This window comes from Oenanthe melanoleuca, chromosome 1A, assembly GCF_029582105.1.
Source record: "Oenanthe melanoleuca isolate GR-GAL-2019-014 chromosome 1A, OMel1.0, whole genome shotgun sequence".
NCBI classification, from domain to species: Eukaryota; Metazoa; Chordata; class Aves; order Passeriformes; family Muscicapidae; genus Oenanthe; species Oenanthe melanoleuca.
The window spans coordinates 46,749,331-46,767,743 of record NC_079334.1 but is presented as its reverse complement, the minus strand read 5'-3'; the positions used below and the strand labels follow the sequence as shown (position 1 = coordinate 46,767,743).

At 38.1% G+C, this 18,413-nt stretch overlaps 1 protein-coding gene across 6 annotated transcripts in view; it reads right to left on the bottom strand.

Moving 5' to 3' along the window:
- MET (MET proto-oncogene, receptor tyrosine kinase) overlaps nucleotides 1–18,413 on the bottom strand; it is an 87,935-nt gene that overhangs the window by 51,150 nt on the left and 18,372 nt on the right. For 5 of the 6 annotated variants that reach the window (XM_056515496.1, XM_056515488.1, XM_056515481.1 and 2 more), the window contains 2 exons: nucleotides 16,425–17,639; nucleotides 4,384–4,575 (listed from right to left, as the gene is read on the bottom strand). In XM_056515496.1, the coding sequence (XP_056371471.1) occupies nucleotides 4,384–4,575; nucleotides 16,425–17,624 (1,392 nt within the window). In that variant the 5' untranslated portion in view covers nucleotides 17,625–17,639. The remainder of the gene's footprint in view (nucleotides 1–4,383; nucleotides 4,576–16,424; nucleotides 17,640–18,413) is intronic. The other variant, XM_056515511.1, reaches the window with a different exon arrangement.

Sequence of the window (18,413 nt, the reverse complement as noted above, 5' to 3'; positions counted from 1 at the left end):
TCTAAAAACATTCTCTGAAAAAATGCCAACTTCAGGCAGAAAAAACCCAAAATGCCTTGAAACCAAGCAAAAAAATTAAAATTATATCAATATATCATGGAGTGGATTTTTTTTTTTTTTAACAACTATAATTTCTCAAAATACTGGCTGGTAATGTAAGTCTTTTCCAGTTTTGAGTAGTATTCTCAGCATATCTTAGTTTGAGCAGAATAAGGCTGTTTTACACTAGCTGAAAATCTGATTCCTCAGCTATAGCAGTGTGACTGGGTGCTGTTTTCTAATCAAATAACCACTGTGAAATACCTGATTCACTTTGCACCCAACAGCTGTAGTTACAGTCTATGTTCCCAGTCACAGTCTGAAAACAAGCACAATAAGAAAGGCTGAAACAGCTGCAACTTCTCAGCAGAAAAAAAAAAAAAAAAAAGAGAAGAGGAAAAAAAAGTTTGTTGTCAGGCTTCAGCTTAGGAAGGAAGTAAAACCATTTTTCTTTCCTGTCTCATGCATGTCAGCTGTCTTAGAAAAATTATTACTGGTCTGTTTTGTAACAGAAACCCCACAATATTTAGTAAACTACAAACTCTAATCTATTCATGGCCAAATACAGATTTGACATTTCCGAGGCAGCCAAAACATGCTCAGTATGTGAATGGGCTGCAGTACTTTTCAGGAGAGATCTGGAATTCACCTCATGGCCCTAATTATCCTCCTTAGAAGAACACATCTTCTGTATTTGGACCATCCAGATTGATTTTATATTAGTTCCAGATTTTGGCTGAAAAAAAATAAACATATAGTGAAGGAAGCTTTACAGTATTTGCTTTACAGTATTAGTGCTTTCCAAAGCTGTTCAAGTGAATAATTCTATTTTTTTCAAACTAAAAGCAGAAAACAACAGGTGAGTATTCCTTGGTGGGATAAAACATGCCTGCTTTTGCATTCTGACTATTACTGGTTCTTTAGAGAGCTTTTTAAAATAAGTAAAACATGGGCTATGCTCTGAGTGTGATCATTAACAATTCTGATAGGTAAGGCTATAAGCTTTGGGAGAATCACTTGTAAAGTTAGGAACTATTCATTGTGATGTATCCCTAAATACATCAAAACCTACATGTTAAATCTGTTGAATTTTGCAGCAATGCTGTGCTATAGCCATGAGGTAAAGAGACAAAAAATAGATGGATAAAGAAATAAGAGTTAGAGACAAGAGGAATATAGGAAGGCAGGAAAAGATGAACAGAAGAAAAGCAAAAGGAGATTAAAAGATGATAAAAAAGAGGAAAGAAAATTAAAGAATCAAGTGGTTGGCTGCTGATCAAGTGCAAGTAAGTAAATGGGGGTATATGAGAAACATTTTCAAATAAGTTTCAGGTTCAATAACTTGCTGCTGCACCTACTGGCTTCCACAGTGCAGGCCTGGAGCTTCAAATCAATTTAGATTACAAGATCACTAAGTTTTCATGAGGTCTCCCCCTTAACCCTCCCAAAATGTTTCATAACAACTAAAAGAAACCCTAAATTAATACAGCAAAAATGTGATTCAAATGTTCATCACTTTCCCCAAACTGCAGCACATCTGGACACTTCAGGGTGCTGTTGTCAAAGACAGAGATACTGTACTACTTCTTTTAATCTCATGGATGGCTGCTAGTACTGAAATTTATGTCAGAAATGAAATTGTCTAAATATAGCAAGGTTTGGTATTTCAAAGAAGATACAAAATGAACTGTGTGCACTTGAAGGGCTGAGCTGATTTTCTAAATATAGAAAGCTGTATATGAATATTTCTTCTTTTGCTTTTAAATAGTTGGTATGATAATATGTTCTCAAAATACTAACACAATAAAACCAGTTTTAAAACAGGTTCCCTGATAGGCAGAATTTTGTAACTAATTTTCTCTGAAAGCATACTTGTGTCTGAAGTCAGCTTTAAATAGCTATAAGTTATAGGGAGATTGCACAGGAAAATTCAATATTTGCTTGTACAAATATATCAGTACAAAAATATCAGTGCAAATGACTGTGCAAAAGTGAGATGCATAATAAGTGAAGAGCTGAGGATTCTTTGAGACATGTTCCAACAGATTTGTGAATGAAACAAAAAAGAACATTAAATTTCTTTGGTATGTGGAAGTCTTTGGGGATATATTTTTGATTAATTAAGCCATTGTTAGATTATCCTGATTTTTTTTACCCATTTTACTTCAGTAATGGTCATATAATAGCTTAATTTTTAATGATCTAAATCTCATTGCAGCTATATTTCCATAGAAACACTACAAATCTGCTTTAGTTGGGCATTTCCTAATGAACATGTTTAAAAGAACTCCCTAGATTGCCATTAGAAAAAAAAATAAAGTAAGAGAACATTAAATTCTGCAAAAATTTGTGTCTGCTATATCCTACATATCTGGTATCCCTTCCAAAGTCATTTAATAACAAAACAAATTCTAACTTTTTATTTGGAGGCAGTGTCATTAAGGCAGTCAGTATGCTTATTCTCTTGCTAGGTTCACCCAACCCTCAAAGAAAGAGCTCCTGTTTAGTACAATATGAGCCCAATGCTGACTTCCCCCTGTGGCTGAAGCCAGTGTGATTCAATGATGAGAATATTTCTGCTAATGGCCATGTGCAGTTTACACAATAGCCTTTTCTTTTGATCTGTAACTGAACCTGGAATGGGAAATGTATTCTGGAAATATTTAATTGTTCCGTGAGTTGGGCAAACATCTGAATGAAGTGTGTGCTGCAGGATTTGAATGAATAATTTAAAGAACATTATAAATAAAAATAATGCTCCCTTGTGCTTTCTACCAAACCTTCCTAAAAGCTTTGTGACAGCCCAGAAGTAATGCTGGGAGTAAGAGAGTAGTTGTTATTAATTGTATTTTGTAGATAAGGAAATGATTTCAGAAAGGTTAAACAAATTGCTCATTTCACTGTGTGAATCAGTATCTGCTTTCAAGAACAGAGAACAGCTTGGGCCCATGCTAAGTGTGCAGCTCTTAGCATTTGTCTTTTCTGCACAGAAGACAAACTGCAGCTTAAATTTACCAAAGTCATCATGGGAATTTGAGGTAAAACTGGCAGAGTTGTCATTGAAAGTTTTGTTAATTTTTTTTTTTTTTTTTGGTGGGGGGAGAGAAACATGATTTTCCCTCCTTTTTTCTCCATCCTTTGTGGCAAATCACTTTGAACTTCTTGCCTGTAGAACATTACAGAATTTGCATTATGCAGTTGGTTCTGTGTCCAGTCTGTGCAGAAGTCTGGAGGTTTAGGATTCCCTTTATCCAGACAGGGTACACACACTGAGGAAAATATATAACCCTATGCACTGCATGTGGCAGGAAAATGAGGGGAAGGAAGAGAAGAAAGGAAAGGCTTAGTTCCACTAAAGGCTGCATATGCCCAAGTCTTTTCTAATGGAAGGTTATGGGAAGTGGGAAAACTGGAATGGCACAGCAACTGATGGTCTTCTCATTAACTTAGATGACTCTCTATAGCCTACAGAACAAGAAGGCCAGAGGACTGTCAATACTTGAGGAAGTTTTCATTAGTCACCTACAAAGAAGTCATGCAGTATAATCTACCTGTCTAGATTAGTTATGTACTTAGTGGGGGGAGACAGACTACTCAGGAGGGTGATTTATCACTTTTTTATGAAAAACTTGTTTTAGGACAGGAAGAACTGTAATCCAAAAGAACAGAGTGAGATAGGAGTGAGCAAGAGCCTGAAAATCTAATACACATTCAGAGAAACTTGAAAGTAGGTGGAGAAGGAGCTAATCTCAATTCTACAGCTGTGAGTCATAGGCTATGGGTACACTAGCAAGGAATTTGGTGCCAGGGGAGTGTATCAGCATATAGAAACTACTAATGCTGAGGATCCTGCTTCTGCATTATAAACTGTCTTGGCATTTTACATTGAATAGATTTAATCTGATCCTCCAGTGTAAATGACCATACAAAGTGTATTTTTGAAGCTGTTTGAATAATCAGTCACTGTTTTAGACCTTTCTGCCTCAGCTGGAGTTGAGGCATACTTGTTGTTTATCCAAGACATTGCTTTCAGTTTAGTCTTCTTTGAAAGAACTCTTGTTTGTATGGACCAAAACTGTTCTGTGAACTAAGACAACTGGAGAACATGGTAGAATTCGCTCCTCAGCCACTGTTCCAAACCACAAACTCCAGGTAAACACTTAAAATACTGAATGCTCTATTAGACACTTCATTTATATTCCAGAAGCTGTATTTTATTTGGTAATTTCAATATTCTAATATCTTTTGAACTAGTGTAATAATGCTCCTCCCTTTTCACCATCCTGCTGAACGCTAGTACTTTGTTTCATTGAGAAGTTACTGCAGTGATACAGTAATATTTACCTGCATGAAGCGGCCCTCTGAAGTTCCCAGATTAGCAATGGTGAGGTTCCCTTTGGTGAAGATGGATATTGAAGTTAACAGGACACTGTTGAACTGGCCCATGAACAAGTCAACCCTCTGCAGAGGAGTCGTCACTTCTAAGCGATATTCATCATCCTGCGCTCTGCAGTATGAAGCGTTTCTTGAAAAAGCCTGTTTGAAAATGAAGTACAGATGAGTGCTGTCTTTATGAGCAGCAATAGATCTTTGTCAGAATGAAGTCATTTAGCACAAATGCATTCGACCAAAAGTATTTTAAGATGTTTCAAACTTAATTGCTTCATCAGTTATGATGTTTCATGAGGAAGGCAAAAACTTCTTAATGTTATGGGAATGTTTCTATTAACTTTTAAAATCATGTCTGCAGGAATAAGACATAGGGTCTATATTTAACTAGATGATATGTGTATAATCACATATATCAAGGGATCCTTTCTCAGTGACTTCCTTAATGCTGCTTCTCCAAGAGTCTGAGAATTCTTGTACTGCAGAGCCTGCCCAGTGACACACCTACTTCTAAAACAGTTTCCTAGAAAAAGATTCTCTGACAACAACGTGATTTTCTACGTTAAAATAACAATTTCCAGTATTCTTTTCTCTCTATTTTCACCAACTTTTTCAGACTTAAGACACTAAAGTGGAGAAGCCAGAGAAATAAAAGGGAGGTAAGTTAGGAAAAACAGGTTTCTGATTGTATGTTTAAATGAAACTATGGAGCAGACAGATTTTAAAAATTGCAGAGATTATTATATTGATCATCCGTGGTTCATGCACTAATTCATCTGACGTCTATATGTCTTGAGTGTACTAAAATAATAGCTGCATTTGCAGGATTTTCTCTTTCATTTTGGGAATAGAGATTGCATGTTTTTAATTTTCATTGGAAAAAATATTGAACAATACACTTTAAGTTATCTCTGATGAAGAATACAACCTCCTAACAATTCAATAGTAATCTATTAACCAATAATTTCATTATTATTGATATTACATTATCTGTTTTGGGGACGTGGTATAAAGATAATAACCAGGAATTCCTTAAAGGATCTTTAACCAGTTTAAATTTGGAAATCATGTAGCATGTTCCTACTGTGCCATACTTAATGTATAAACATTTAGGAAGGTTATAAAGGATCTTATGGTGGCTGCTTCTGTTGAAATCAATAGTGAGCTTGATTTCTCCTTTTTTTTAATTGATTTGTTTTTTGTCACAAACATGTTTTAACAAATCTTTTAAGAAGCTTGAAAGAAACGTTTTCAAGACACTCAAGACTCTTTTTACTAAGTCAAATAGATCTGCATCATACCCTTAAAGAGCATGTAGGAGTAAAATTTTATTGTCTTATTTTCTAGGTTCAGATGTCTTTCCTCAAAGTACGAAAAAGAAAGCAATGAATGAAGAATTTCTTGTTGGCCTAACTGGTGAATTCTGGACTGAAACCCAAGCCACTGAAAATACTACCAACAAAATGTTCAACCTAGTAGCTCAGCCCTTTGCTGTTAAATTGAGATCTTTATGAGGTGAGCCCAGCAACAGCACTGGCTGTGAGGTTTTCTGTGGTCCCTAGGAGATGCAGTCAGCACTGGTGCCAGCTTTTCTGAAGGTGCCCTGTCAATTTACTGCATCATTTAGGTGAAAGCCTACATCAGACCAAAACTGAAATCTCTGTGCAGTGTCTTAATGATACAGAAAAAGGGCATCTAAATTAGATCTGGTACAGCATGATTTAACAGTTTGGTTATCCACATAAAAGGTTTTGCTGTGTTAGTTTTCTTATTAACTGTTATTATACAGAGAATTTTGTTCAGCAGGAACTGTATTAATACTTTGAACTAGGAACACACCTTAAGTATTTTTTAACCCAGTGTTTGACTGGGTTAAATCATCAATGGGCAGGTTTAGCTTTTCTTTGTGTTGGCCACCAAACAAGCTAAAAGCTGTATTCTTTTGCACTCATATCCTATCCAGTCTAAAAGTATTTCTGGAACATCTGTGCAGATTACTCATACAATGAGTATGAATAGTTCAAGTGCAGAAAGATGTACAGTTTTCATGGTTTTTGAAATAAGGCAGATTTCTGATTTTACCCTCCCCCAACATGGGATCTTTGCTCTTTCCTGCAACTGCTTTTTTCCATAACCAAAGACTTTGGAGAGAAATGCTTCTGTGCTAAGCTTAAAGTACTTCCTCCTAAATAGTCATTTCAGCACAATTCAAACATCCCAACATGCTGCCTCATGAAACCCTGTTCAAGCTCTTTGGAAAAAGTGGCTAGATTTCCCTGCTTGCTCTGACACCTTTCTTAGCTTCTACAAAGTCAGCCACAAAGTCAGCTCAGCCTTCCTCTGAGATGCCATAATTTTGTCTGTCTGCTGAAGAACCTACAGATTGTTACACATATGGTTCTTACAAAACCTGGCTCTTCATGGATTAACCATAATGTAGGGTTGGCTGTTCAAGAAATAGGAAGGCTTTGATCTTTGAGTAGAAATGCAGAGATTAAAAGGCTACTTAGAAAACTAAAGGAAGATTGATAACAGGGAAAACTTTGTCAAAGATGCTGCTTTAAATTAACACTTTTAAGCCTGGTTCTCTCTCTTCCTCCCTCCCTCCCTCCCTCCCTCCCTTCCTCTCTCCCAGTATACACATAACTATCCATTTGGCTGTCAATGTGGAAAAATAACTGATGTCAGATGATGCACTCTGGATGTTATGCCAAGTTCCACTGAGAAATCACACAAGCATTGAAAGGGACGATTAGAGCAGGGTAAGTGCTTGGGTTCAGCTATCCTACTCCTCTTGCAGGGCAAGAGGTGCCAATTGTGCCTGTGATTCACAGAGAGGGCTTTGTTACTGCTAAGCTGGCACAGGTGTGCTGCTGGAATGCAGTGAGGTGTGAGCAAGCCCTGCCTTACAGCTGTGTCCAGAAGGCTAGAAGATAATTAATGTTATCTTACTTATTCATACGGGAAGTTGTGGTGTGTTGGAATTTACCCTTGATTTGGTCCACAGAAGACAAATATGCCAAAAAAGTCTCTAGACATCATTGAGCTGAGCTATCAGGAGCTGTCACTCTTTTGCAGCCAACTGATGGTTTCTATGTCATATTCAGTGAGCATAAAAATAAAATATTTCAGAGAGTTGCAAAAGTGAGAGAGCCAAAAGTGCAAAGTGGGGAAGGAGGTCTTACAGAAACTAATGAAAATCTCAGAAAAATACCTGGTTAGGTCAGTGTCAGAAAAATGACCCAAAAGTCTAGTCTCTAGTCTGAATACTATACTATACCCAGGGGAAAAAAAATCCAAATATATTTTTGTGAGTTTTTCTCTAATTTGCATGACTGTAAATCGGAGAAACACTCCTCCAGGCTTGTTCTTCTAAAGATGGTCAAAACCTGCTTAGTTAAGTGCAGTGCTCATATAGAAAGTGATATTATGTATAATGTCTTGATATTATGTTTAATGTCTTGAATAAACTGGAAGTCAATGACTTAATCACTGCAGAACATTTCATAATGTCTTGTGAGCCACTCGGAGGACATCATTAAAATTAAAATTTAATTTGGCAAATTGGAGAAATGGTCTGAAAGTAACTAGGTGATATTTCCTAGTGTCAATCATAAAATACTGCAGTTATGATGTAAAGCTCAAATAAAAGTAGGAATATGCATGAGTTTTATTTCCTGCTGGTTTGTTTGTATGACTTTTAACTGTTTAGCTGTCAAGAATCAGAATTCTAAGTATCAACTTTTTTTTGCTATGAACTCTGGGATTTTCCCTCAAGAGAAGTTGTCACCTATAAGAGCCAATAGCATTTCTCCTTTCACAGAATCAAAGAATCCCTTAGGTTGGAAAAGACCCTTAAGGTCTGTGGCACAACATGGAATGGGGAGAAATAAGCTATTTCTAAATGACCTGCATCCAGATGTTTGCAAATGGCAAAAATCTTTTTCCAAAGAAACTACCGTAGACTTTCTCAATGAATAGGTGATTCTACATAACAAATTGGTTACCAAGACCTTTAAAACCTGAGAGTGTATAAGTTCCTTACCTCTTCTCTTGTGGAAGTCAGTGAATTAAGATGAATAATAAAACTATAGTTTTCAGAGTGGGTCCTATTGGAACCAAACACATAATGGTGAAGAATTTACAGGTAACAGCAGACTCTGAACAGGAAGAGTAACCATGAGGAACAAAGAACTTTATCATTTTTTCCTCTCTAAATATTTCCATGTATTTTCAGCCAATATAGCTTTGCTGTTCTTGATACACCCTAATTTTCTGGGTAGTTTGCATTATTTCTCTTCAGATGAGAAGTGCATTTGATCACTGCTTCTCTCTATTGAAAATACAAGAATGTAATTCTAGCCCAAATAATTCAGTGAAGTCAGGTAGTTGTCTGAGGATGAGAGTGACTTGATCATCATCGTGGTAATAATGATTCTTGCAATCCTAAGGAATGGAAGAATGAATCATATTGAAGGGCTCAATTTTGCCAGTGGAAGCCAATTCATGTGCTAAACAGTTCCCATGGAAGCAGAGCCACAATGCTTCTGGTTTCTCCTTGACTGGTGAATAACACCTTGAGGGTGTGTGGGTGTTGTGAACTCAGTCCAGTGCTCATGCAGGACAGAACCTGCCTGGGACAGGGGACTGGGTTCTCTATTTCTAAGAACTTCTGCTGAGGCAATGAAGCTTTACTCTAAAAGGTAGAAGAGTTTCTTTCTCTTTTTGTTTTAAACAAAGAATTGTTTCCCTCTTCTTCCTTCCTCCTCTTCCCAATACTCCTCATGTATTTGAAAGCAATTCAAAGATTTTTGTATGGAATACAGAGAAAGCATGTCCCTTCCTGGGAATAAAATTTTTTAAAGAACTCCATCAGTGTAAAATTTTACACAGGATCATTTCAGTAACTCTTAATACTTGTTGCTTTGATCTATTCCTGAAATGAGATGGGGGAAGGAAGTCACTGTACTGATGCTCCACTTAAGGTAATAAGTAAAAAACATCTATGTTAAATGTAATTAGTTAATACAAATTAAGATGATTTCATGTTCTTTTGTCAAGATCATTCAAAGAGTTATTTGCTTTTGTCATTGAACAGTACTGCATTAGTTCTCATAATCTGGTTAGTGCATTAGCACTAAGTAAATCCTATTGATTCAGCAGACAAAATGGACCTAAGTAATCTTTGTATTTTGCTGATTTCCTTTATATTAATTTAGCATTTAACTCAGTATACAGATTATCAAAGAAGAGGTGTTGACTAATTACACATTTTTAAGAAATAAAGCAATGCATTGGAGATATTGTGCTGATGAAAGCAATTTTGCTGCACATTTGTAGCATTTATAAGGTTCATTTTTCATAGAAGTCCTCAGTAACATGGAAGCTGTGGTAAAATAGAAAAGCTGGAAATTCCATCTAGACCAGTTATCCAAAGATAATGCTGAGTGTGGAGACCCTTATTCCAACAAAACATTGCACAACAACTACATGTCTAGCCAAAACAGTGGTGCAAGACATGTGGGACAGAAAGAAGTCAAGAAACTAGAAGAAAATCATGCAATCTGCCCTAATTTCCACAGCCTGTGTATAAAAGAAGTGACATCTGCCTTAAGAAAATTAAGCTGTCATTACCACTTCCTGCAAGTCCTGCAAGATCACTTCTCTAGCATTTCTTTGTTTTCACACACCCTGTAGACAATGCAAGTAATAATTTCATATGGCTTACACTTGCTTTCTGAACCACTTATACCATGGATCTTCTTCCTTGGCATCACTGTTTTTTTTTTTTAATTTACTGTGGGATCTGATTCTGGTTTTACTTGTATGTTTGGAAATGAGGAGTAATTCCACTCTGATGCAAAAGCTGTCTGAGATCAGAAACCCACATGCCACCTAGAAAGTTTGAGTAACAGCTCTCTCCTGGATAATAATTACCTACTGTTGCTTTAGTGAGCAATAATGATGGCCAGATGTGGTCCTGAGTCAGAATAAGTAGAGAGAGTACAGAACTGCTGAGGTAAGGTGGGTGCTGAGTGAGCTAAAAGACAGATGTCTGCTTTGTCAGGACTTATGTGTCTCTCCATTGTTTGGCAGCAGAACTCCAGGAAAATTCATTGCTTGCTTAGATGGGTCAAACACCAACCTGAGCCAGGTGGGATGAATCCAGGACTTGGATCTGCACACACTGCACTGCATAATCAGCTTCTCTTTCTCTGGAACATGGAACTGTGCTTAAAGAAATCCAGGCAGATCTTTCAAAAGGGGCTGAGATGGTCCCACTGCAGAACAGTCATCAGCAGACTGGGCATGAACTTAATCTGGGATTAAGGAGTCTTAGAATTTGTTTTAAGAAAAGTGGCTCAGATCTAAATATTATGCATCTTCAGGGAGTGTCCATAGTATTATACAATTACTAGTATACATTTTTGGACATCTCTTTTAGTAGGACTGTAAATTTTTTCTAATTTGCAAGGCTAAATAAGGTAAGAAAATTATACCCTGTTCAGTTCTAGTCTTTAGATTTATTTAAGGGCCTTCAGAAGCTGAGACATAAAAACCACATGACCAGACATCAATTTTAACAAAATAAAAATTACTTTCTGCCTGAAATGATTTCTCTGCAATTCCAGAGAAAAGCAGCAGAGTCACTTTGCCACACTAATAACCAATAGGGAACCCTGCCTTCAGTGGAAGAATTTGATTAAAAAGTCTGGAAATGGAACATTATTAGTAACTCTGGCTGATAAAGCTGTGCCCTTTGCAGAAAATGGTAGCTTAACGGATACTACTTTTTCACAGAGAAATCCAGCTTTCATCAAGAAGATGATAAAATGCCAAGCAGCAGCACTGGGAAGCAAGGAAAGACAGGTCCCTAACTGGACACCAGGAGAAGGAAAACTGCAGTTTCTGCAGCCATCACTGACGAAGGGATTAGCCCCCAAACTCCATAGCTCCTGGGGCTCAGAAGAGTCTGCAAAGATATCTTCCACTAGGGGTGGTGGGGTACCTTCCCAAAAATCTCCCTGACCTGCCCTTTTCCTTGTCTTTTCCTCAGGAACTCCCTCATGAGGATGTCCATGTGGCTCAGCAGAGACCCTGGGTGCTGCCAGGACTCATGGCAGAGAGGGAGTGAGGGCAGAGCAGGAATGTGCATGCACCCATCCCCTCATTACTGGGTTTAAACATGTATTAAAGGCTGCCAGTGCACTCTGTCCATCATTCTGCCCTCCTCATTTATTGTTCTGAGACGTCAGAACCCCACAGAGGAGCTTGCATATGAATGGGAAAAGATTTTGTGCCCAGGCAGAGTGCTGTGTGCCATCTGATATAGCATTTATAGAGGAATAATCACTGAACTAATCTAATGGATTCTGGTGCCTGACTTTTAGTGAAAATATTCAGTCACATTCTACTCGCAATATAAAAACATCTCCATGCTGTGAGATTATCTGAGTAATTTACAACAACCTATTTTAATCAGAGATATGTGGTGTTATTTTTAAACCTGCCAAAATTTTATGCCAAATGGTGTGGGATATTACAGTTACAGGGCCTCAAAAGAGTTATTTGTCTCTGTTTATTTTATTAAATATTCTTAGACACAGCCTTAAGATGACAGATCAATAAGTGCCTTTGTGGTTTCCTGATAGAAGGCAGCAATTATTTTCTTCCATTACAATATAAGCATAACCTAATTTTACCCATCTATCATGTGTGTAATGGTAATACAGAAGCATCACCATGTGTTTATTTCACTCTCACTTTATTTTTTATTTTGGTGCTCTTCTGTTTTCCTTTCAAGTTTTGCAACTGTTTATGCCTTTTATTCAATAGGAGTTGTGACCAGTTTGTCTTGCTTTATGACACTTTGTGGGAGCATGGTGGCAAAAGCCTATCTGTGGTTTCTCTTTTCCTGTAAGTCTAAGTATTTTAGGCCTTCACCTGAACTTACCTGTAGAAAAAACAAAGACATAAGATCTTTACAGACCTGAATTTGGATTTCATTTCTAGAGGTATTTTATCATGTAAATCCATAAAGATTAAAGTCAGGTAATTTGGCTTATAATTGTTTAGCACATAAGAGATGCAGAAAGGATAAAAAAATCTTGTAAGATCTTGATCTATCCAATGACAACTGAAATGTATAATTGAGATTGTAAAGGCTGAAATCAACTCATCTTCCTCACAAGAAAAATCCCACTTAATCCACGGTAAAGATGCACACTACTGGACTATGTCTGCAAATGAAGTAAGCAGCATTTGTCTCCTCATCTAAGCACACCTCAGCTTTGAGGATACCACACTGGGGCTGATAATGACTAACTGACCAAACAAACTCTGCTTAAAGAGTACATCCAGTTTTCTCTTTGTTGTGGGAGATTCCTGAACAGTGATGCAAAACCCCCCACAGCTACCTCTCAGATATCTTTGTCCTGACTCAAGCAATAAAACCTCCTTACTTCCAATTTTTCTTTTAATTCAAAGCCAGTTCTGTTTCCATCTTGCTGTCATTTAAGTGTCAGCCAGCTCTTCACTAAGGGAAATTATTAGGTGGCAGTACTAACTGGTCACAGCTCTGCTGAAATACATCTGACATCAATCAGATACTCCACCAGATTCACTTTCCTTAACCCTGACTCCAACGAGCCCAGGTTCTGGTTTAATATCTATTACACTTGAACACAACTGGAAATGTTTTATTTTGATTTTATCAAGTTTTCCATGAGCACTGGAGTAAGTGAAGCACAGTTGTGTCTGGATTTGTATCTTGCGGTTGGTTGACTTTGCTCTTCAACCAAGCTCTGATGGAGACTTTTCCCATGGGTGAGCAATACTTTCTACAGTCCTTGTTAGTTGTTCTGATGTTTAGAAAGGTACTCCTAAAATTTCATCAGTTTCCATAGCTAAGCCTGTATGGGACCTGTCCCTGGATTCACACTTGAACTCACACCTTTAAGATTTCTTATTGCTGAGGCTGTAAGGATAACTAACAGAAAGACAGACCTAAAATAGCACAACCCCATAAACTTCATTCCTTTAGAAAACAAGGCCAAAACGGAACAAATTTTGCCAATCACATCAAGATGAGTAGATATTTTTCTTACTTTTGCTTTAAAAATGAGAAGAACAAGCTGAGGAAGTGTTTTGGATGTACCACTAAGGTTTATTTTGGTCTAATTCTACCTTTAGAAGCCTCAGATTAAACAGCCCTGAGGGACAGCCACTTAAAAAGATGGACTACCCAAAGTCCAACAAAATTATATACAATTGTCTTATGGGACTTTTTTTTTGATAACATGAAATGGCTTTCATCAATCAGACTCTAACTGTAAATTATCAGAGAGGATTTCCTTGCAAGGAGTGATAGAGGCTCATTTTTCTTTTTAATGTTGAAGTTAGTGGTATACCATACTCACTGCTGGACTGTTTTCACTGTCCTATGACTCAATTTTGCAGTGATCAGTGCCTTTCACTTGCATGAGTGGTCTGTGGTTTTATCCTCTCGACATCAAAGATCATCTTGGCTACATTACAGAAACAAGTTTTGAACTTGGCAAAAATAAACTGTGACAAACTCTCAGATTTTAGAAAAGCTTTCTTTTAAATTGAAGGTGACTTACAAAAAGGGGAAAATGTTTTATGCCCTCACGTACAATTTTATAATATACAAAGAAGTGCCTAAGAAGAGTTGAGGGGTTTGAGACACTTTTATTAATTATTATTTAATCTCCAGCAAAATCAGAAAAGACGACATTTGACATTTTTGGGACAAATGTAAGAAATAATGTGCTTTCCTTCTTCCGTTTGCCCCTTCCCTTCCTTCAAATTCCAACTCTTCAGGTCTACTTTACACACCAGAGAAAAACAGGTGTACAAAGGATGGTTGGAAAATTATTGCCAATCTTTATGGCTAGTTGAGACCCGAAAAACCTCAAAGGACACTTTTTAGTGGAGCCTTAATGAGTCCTCAGGAATAAGGCACAGGAAATGGAATGGCAAAGCTTGACAGTCTTGATATTTCAGTGTCAAGCAAACAATCAGGACAAAAATTTCTGGCTGCCTTTATGCCACTTAAAAGAACCACAAGAAATCATAGAAACATGTTTTCCTTTATCAATTTAATGTAGCAGAAATCAGAGCTATGATGACATTTCTTGAAAATAGGCAACTATAATAAACACGTCGGCAGTACAAGACATTCATTCTGATATGCAAAGCAGCAGCAGACTCTGGAAAAGCTTTTGAAACATGAAACTACTTCCCAGCATGTGAAAAGCAGCAAATTATTCTGTCAATATTTTAATGGTGTACTTTGCTTTGAAGAGATCACCTTATGAAATGTGTGTATAGGCAAGCGCTGAATGAGATAAGTTAAAGGCCACAAGCTTTAAAGACAGTCATTCACAAATCATATACCCCAGGAATAGAGAATAAAATACTTTCAGAGAAGGACAATGGTTCTTGTTAAAAATGAACTGAAAAATGAAAAAAAAAAAAAAAAAAAAAGAAAAAAGAGGATATTACTACCTGAAATGAAAAATTAGGACAGCAATAACACAGTGAAGAGAGATAAGCTATTGTGCTGAATGTTTGCTAACTTGTTTTTAGTTCCTGAAAATTGCCTGTCCCCCTCCCACAGAAAAGGGAATGAAATGCTGTTATTGTTTGAGCTGCTGTATCAGCATCCACTGGCAATGCCTACATCTGTGTTGAACACCTGAAGCCTGCTATAAGCAGCCATCCCCCAAATGCCAAGGCTGCTGTGGTTATGCTCAGACTGCTTCAGACCCCCTCTGAGCACATTGCTGCTACTGGGGAGAAGGCACAGGGTCTCTGTAATGGGTTCCTCTCCCCAGACTGCCCTGTCTCACCTCTGGCAGTGGGGAGCAGCCTTTCTCTTTGACAAATTAGACTCCCACTTCCAACCAGGGCATTGTGCCCACATCCTAACCTGATGCCCTGTGCTGAGCAGCTGTGCTGAAGAGGAGAGTGGTGATACTTATGGTGAAGAAGGTCTGTGGCTCCCACTCTCACTCTGAGCTGTCCCAACAGTGGGATATGACATACTATCCACCTCTAAATGCAGATTGAGCTGCTGATCTGTCCTGACAGAAGCCTGAGCAGAGCCCCACCACAGAGGCTCTGGCCCTCTGGTACAAGACAGCGTGCCACCTCTGAACTCCAAATCTCTTGTATTGGAGAAAATGAAGTTCTCCAGGTAGGATATTTAAGGGCCTGCTTCATAAGCAGGTGATTGAAACTTCCAATGCTTCATGTTCCAAAGTAACTGTACAAGTACCTGATTCCCAGATTCTGTATTTCTTTTACAAGACCTGAAACCAGCACTGGCCAGAAGGGAAAAGGAAAATTTCTGTGCTTCCTCTGCTCACAATATTTCATATGGTTGGAGAGCAGCAACCTCCTGAAGTGCACAGAAATGCAACCCTCCTACCCAAGACCACCTGAACCCTTGTTCAGACACAGATTTCACTGACACTTCTTTCATGCAGAAAACTGATGTCAGTCGGACTGTTTCTGTAACCAAGCATGAGTAACTACATTACAATCTGGCTCTTCATGGCATACTCCAAACCAGCTCTTTCATTTTTTTATTGAGAAGGGCAGTGATTCAGCATTAACACACTTTTAAGTACGTGATGTTTTTCAGGGGCTCTTCAGTGCACATAAATACGAATGTTTATGAATAATTTTTTAAATATTAAAAGAAATAACTGCCTAAATGTTCCATTTATCTGCATCATAGTTTCTCAAGCAAAAAACCTAAGTTTTTTAGCCCCATAAAGACCTCACCAACTTTTAGACTCAATTTACAGGAACCAATCCTTTTAGAGATAATCCACATCAATGTTAAGCAGTCTGCAATGATCAGGGTCTTACATATTGTAACTGAAACTGAAGGGATGGATACCTGGCAATGGAATAGGCAAGAGAGAACAAAAGTCCCAAAATGTAACAAATCAATTATCACTTACCCTGTTCAAGCAGTATTTGCTGTCTTTCCCGTAAAAGTGTTGGAGACACTTCATGTTCTGCTTGTCAACAATCTTGTTGAAGAACTCGTTGATGGTTCGCACAGAGACGGCACAGACAGCAGATCGGTTGGTTGGTTCAGAAGAGTCTGGTTTGCTTTGTGCAAAAACACCATAGAGGATATCATCATTGAGCCCAAGGCCCATCTCGTGTGCTAGAGCTGCACCGGGCTTGCTTACGTAGGCAGCTTGCAGAATGTTGAATACCTCCTTTCGGATGGACCTCCTCCTCCTCTTTTCTGTAAAAATGCACTCAAGAGGCATTTCCATGTAGGAACGCATCTCTGAGTCTAAAGTGCAGAAACGGATAATTCTAGTGTGAAAAGACTGTGAGTCAAGAGCTTCTCTCTGTACAGTCAAAAAATAGACAAAGTGATCATTTTCAAAGGCATGGACATACTTAATGGGATACGAGTCACGGAACTGAGGGAGGATATCTATATAAGATTGATCCGTGAGAAACTCAAAACCGTCCTGTGTTTCTTTTAATCTTCTAACTGATATTGAATGCAGCACATGTGGAGGTTGAAATGTAGATGTCACAGTATTTCCAACAAAGAAGTTGACAAACCTGTCTTTTTCAGTCACCAAAACTTTGGTTCCTAAAGTGCTAACCACACAGTCAGGACAGTTGTCCGCCTCTCCGTCTGCCTGGGGTGAGTACATGCAGTGCACCTCACTTTCAATGTCAGCAGGGTTGTCAGGGTGAATGATGTGACGGTGGCAGATGCCCCCGGACACACTACCACAGCTAATGAGCTGATCATCATAGTAAGTTTCTAAAAGCAGTGCCATGTTGACGTTATCCTTCCATATGCTGTTAGATAAATTGGCTTTATCTCGGCAGTCCTCACATGGTGCACAGTCAGGGTTCTCCAAAACAGGCCCAGTCTTGTACACAGAGACGTTCTGCAGAGTTTCATTTAGTACATAAATCTTATTGACTGCTCCAATATAAACATGATGCTTGTATAAAACTACATTCTGAATTGGTGTGTCTGCAACGAAGTTAGGAAGATCGTATTTTACACCAAGATTCATCTCTGATTTTTTAGCTGCTTCTTTGCATTGTCCATGGCTCCTCTGCAGCAAGGCAAACAGGAATACGATAAACCCAGAGGCATATGCAGTAAAAGGCTTCATTGTCAGAGATCTAATCTGTCAAAATATATTTAATGGAAAAACTGGTTATATTTCATATACTAAACTGTCAGTTTATCAGACAACAGAAACCCGTTTCTAGGCTGCGTGTAGTAGCTGAACTATTTTAGTTTAAGAAGTGTTGCAATCCTGCTTAGTGTCATAACAGTTGTGCTAGAAATGGCTACAATCACTGTTCTTTGTGGGTACCCATTTCACCACCTTTAGAACAATTCACAGAAGGAATTTCTTATGATGAATTTCTCAAGACCACTTGGCAGGTTGTAGAGCAGCAAAAGAGAGAGCACTACTTCCACAATGGCATTAAACCATCTGACTGATACGGTTTAGAACAGGATGGTGGACACATAGCTGAAAGCAAAACTGCCCAGGACACTTAGGACACAAAGGCACACAAACAGCTGGAGCACTTCAGTGTGTGGAAATAAGATATTTGTCAAGTTCTCAAGGGGCTGAATGGGTTCCTAGCTGATCAAAAGTAAGAAAAGACATGAAATAACGTTAAGATTTGAATTAGAGCAGATATATTCTGTTGATATTTTTGATTAACCAAGGAAGAGACACTTCTCCACCAGACCAAAGAAAGAAACCCCTCTCTCTCTAGCTTTCTCTTTCTCTCCCCCACCACGCTCCCCAAACCACTGTCTTTCATAAAGGCCCAGTTTGGAAAAAAGAATATCTTTTTTCAGCCAGCCCTACTTCTTGGAATAGTCATTCTCCCTAGTGTTGACAAGGCTTTGTAATGTATTATTAGAATATTTTATGCATCAT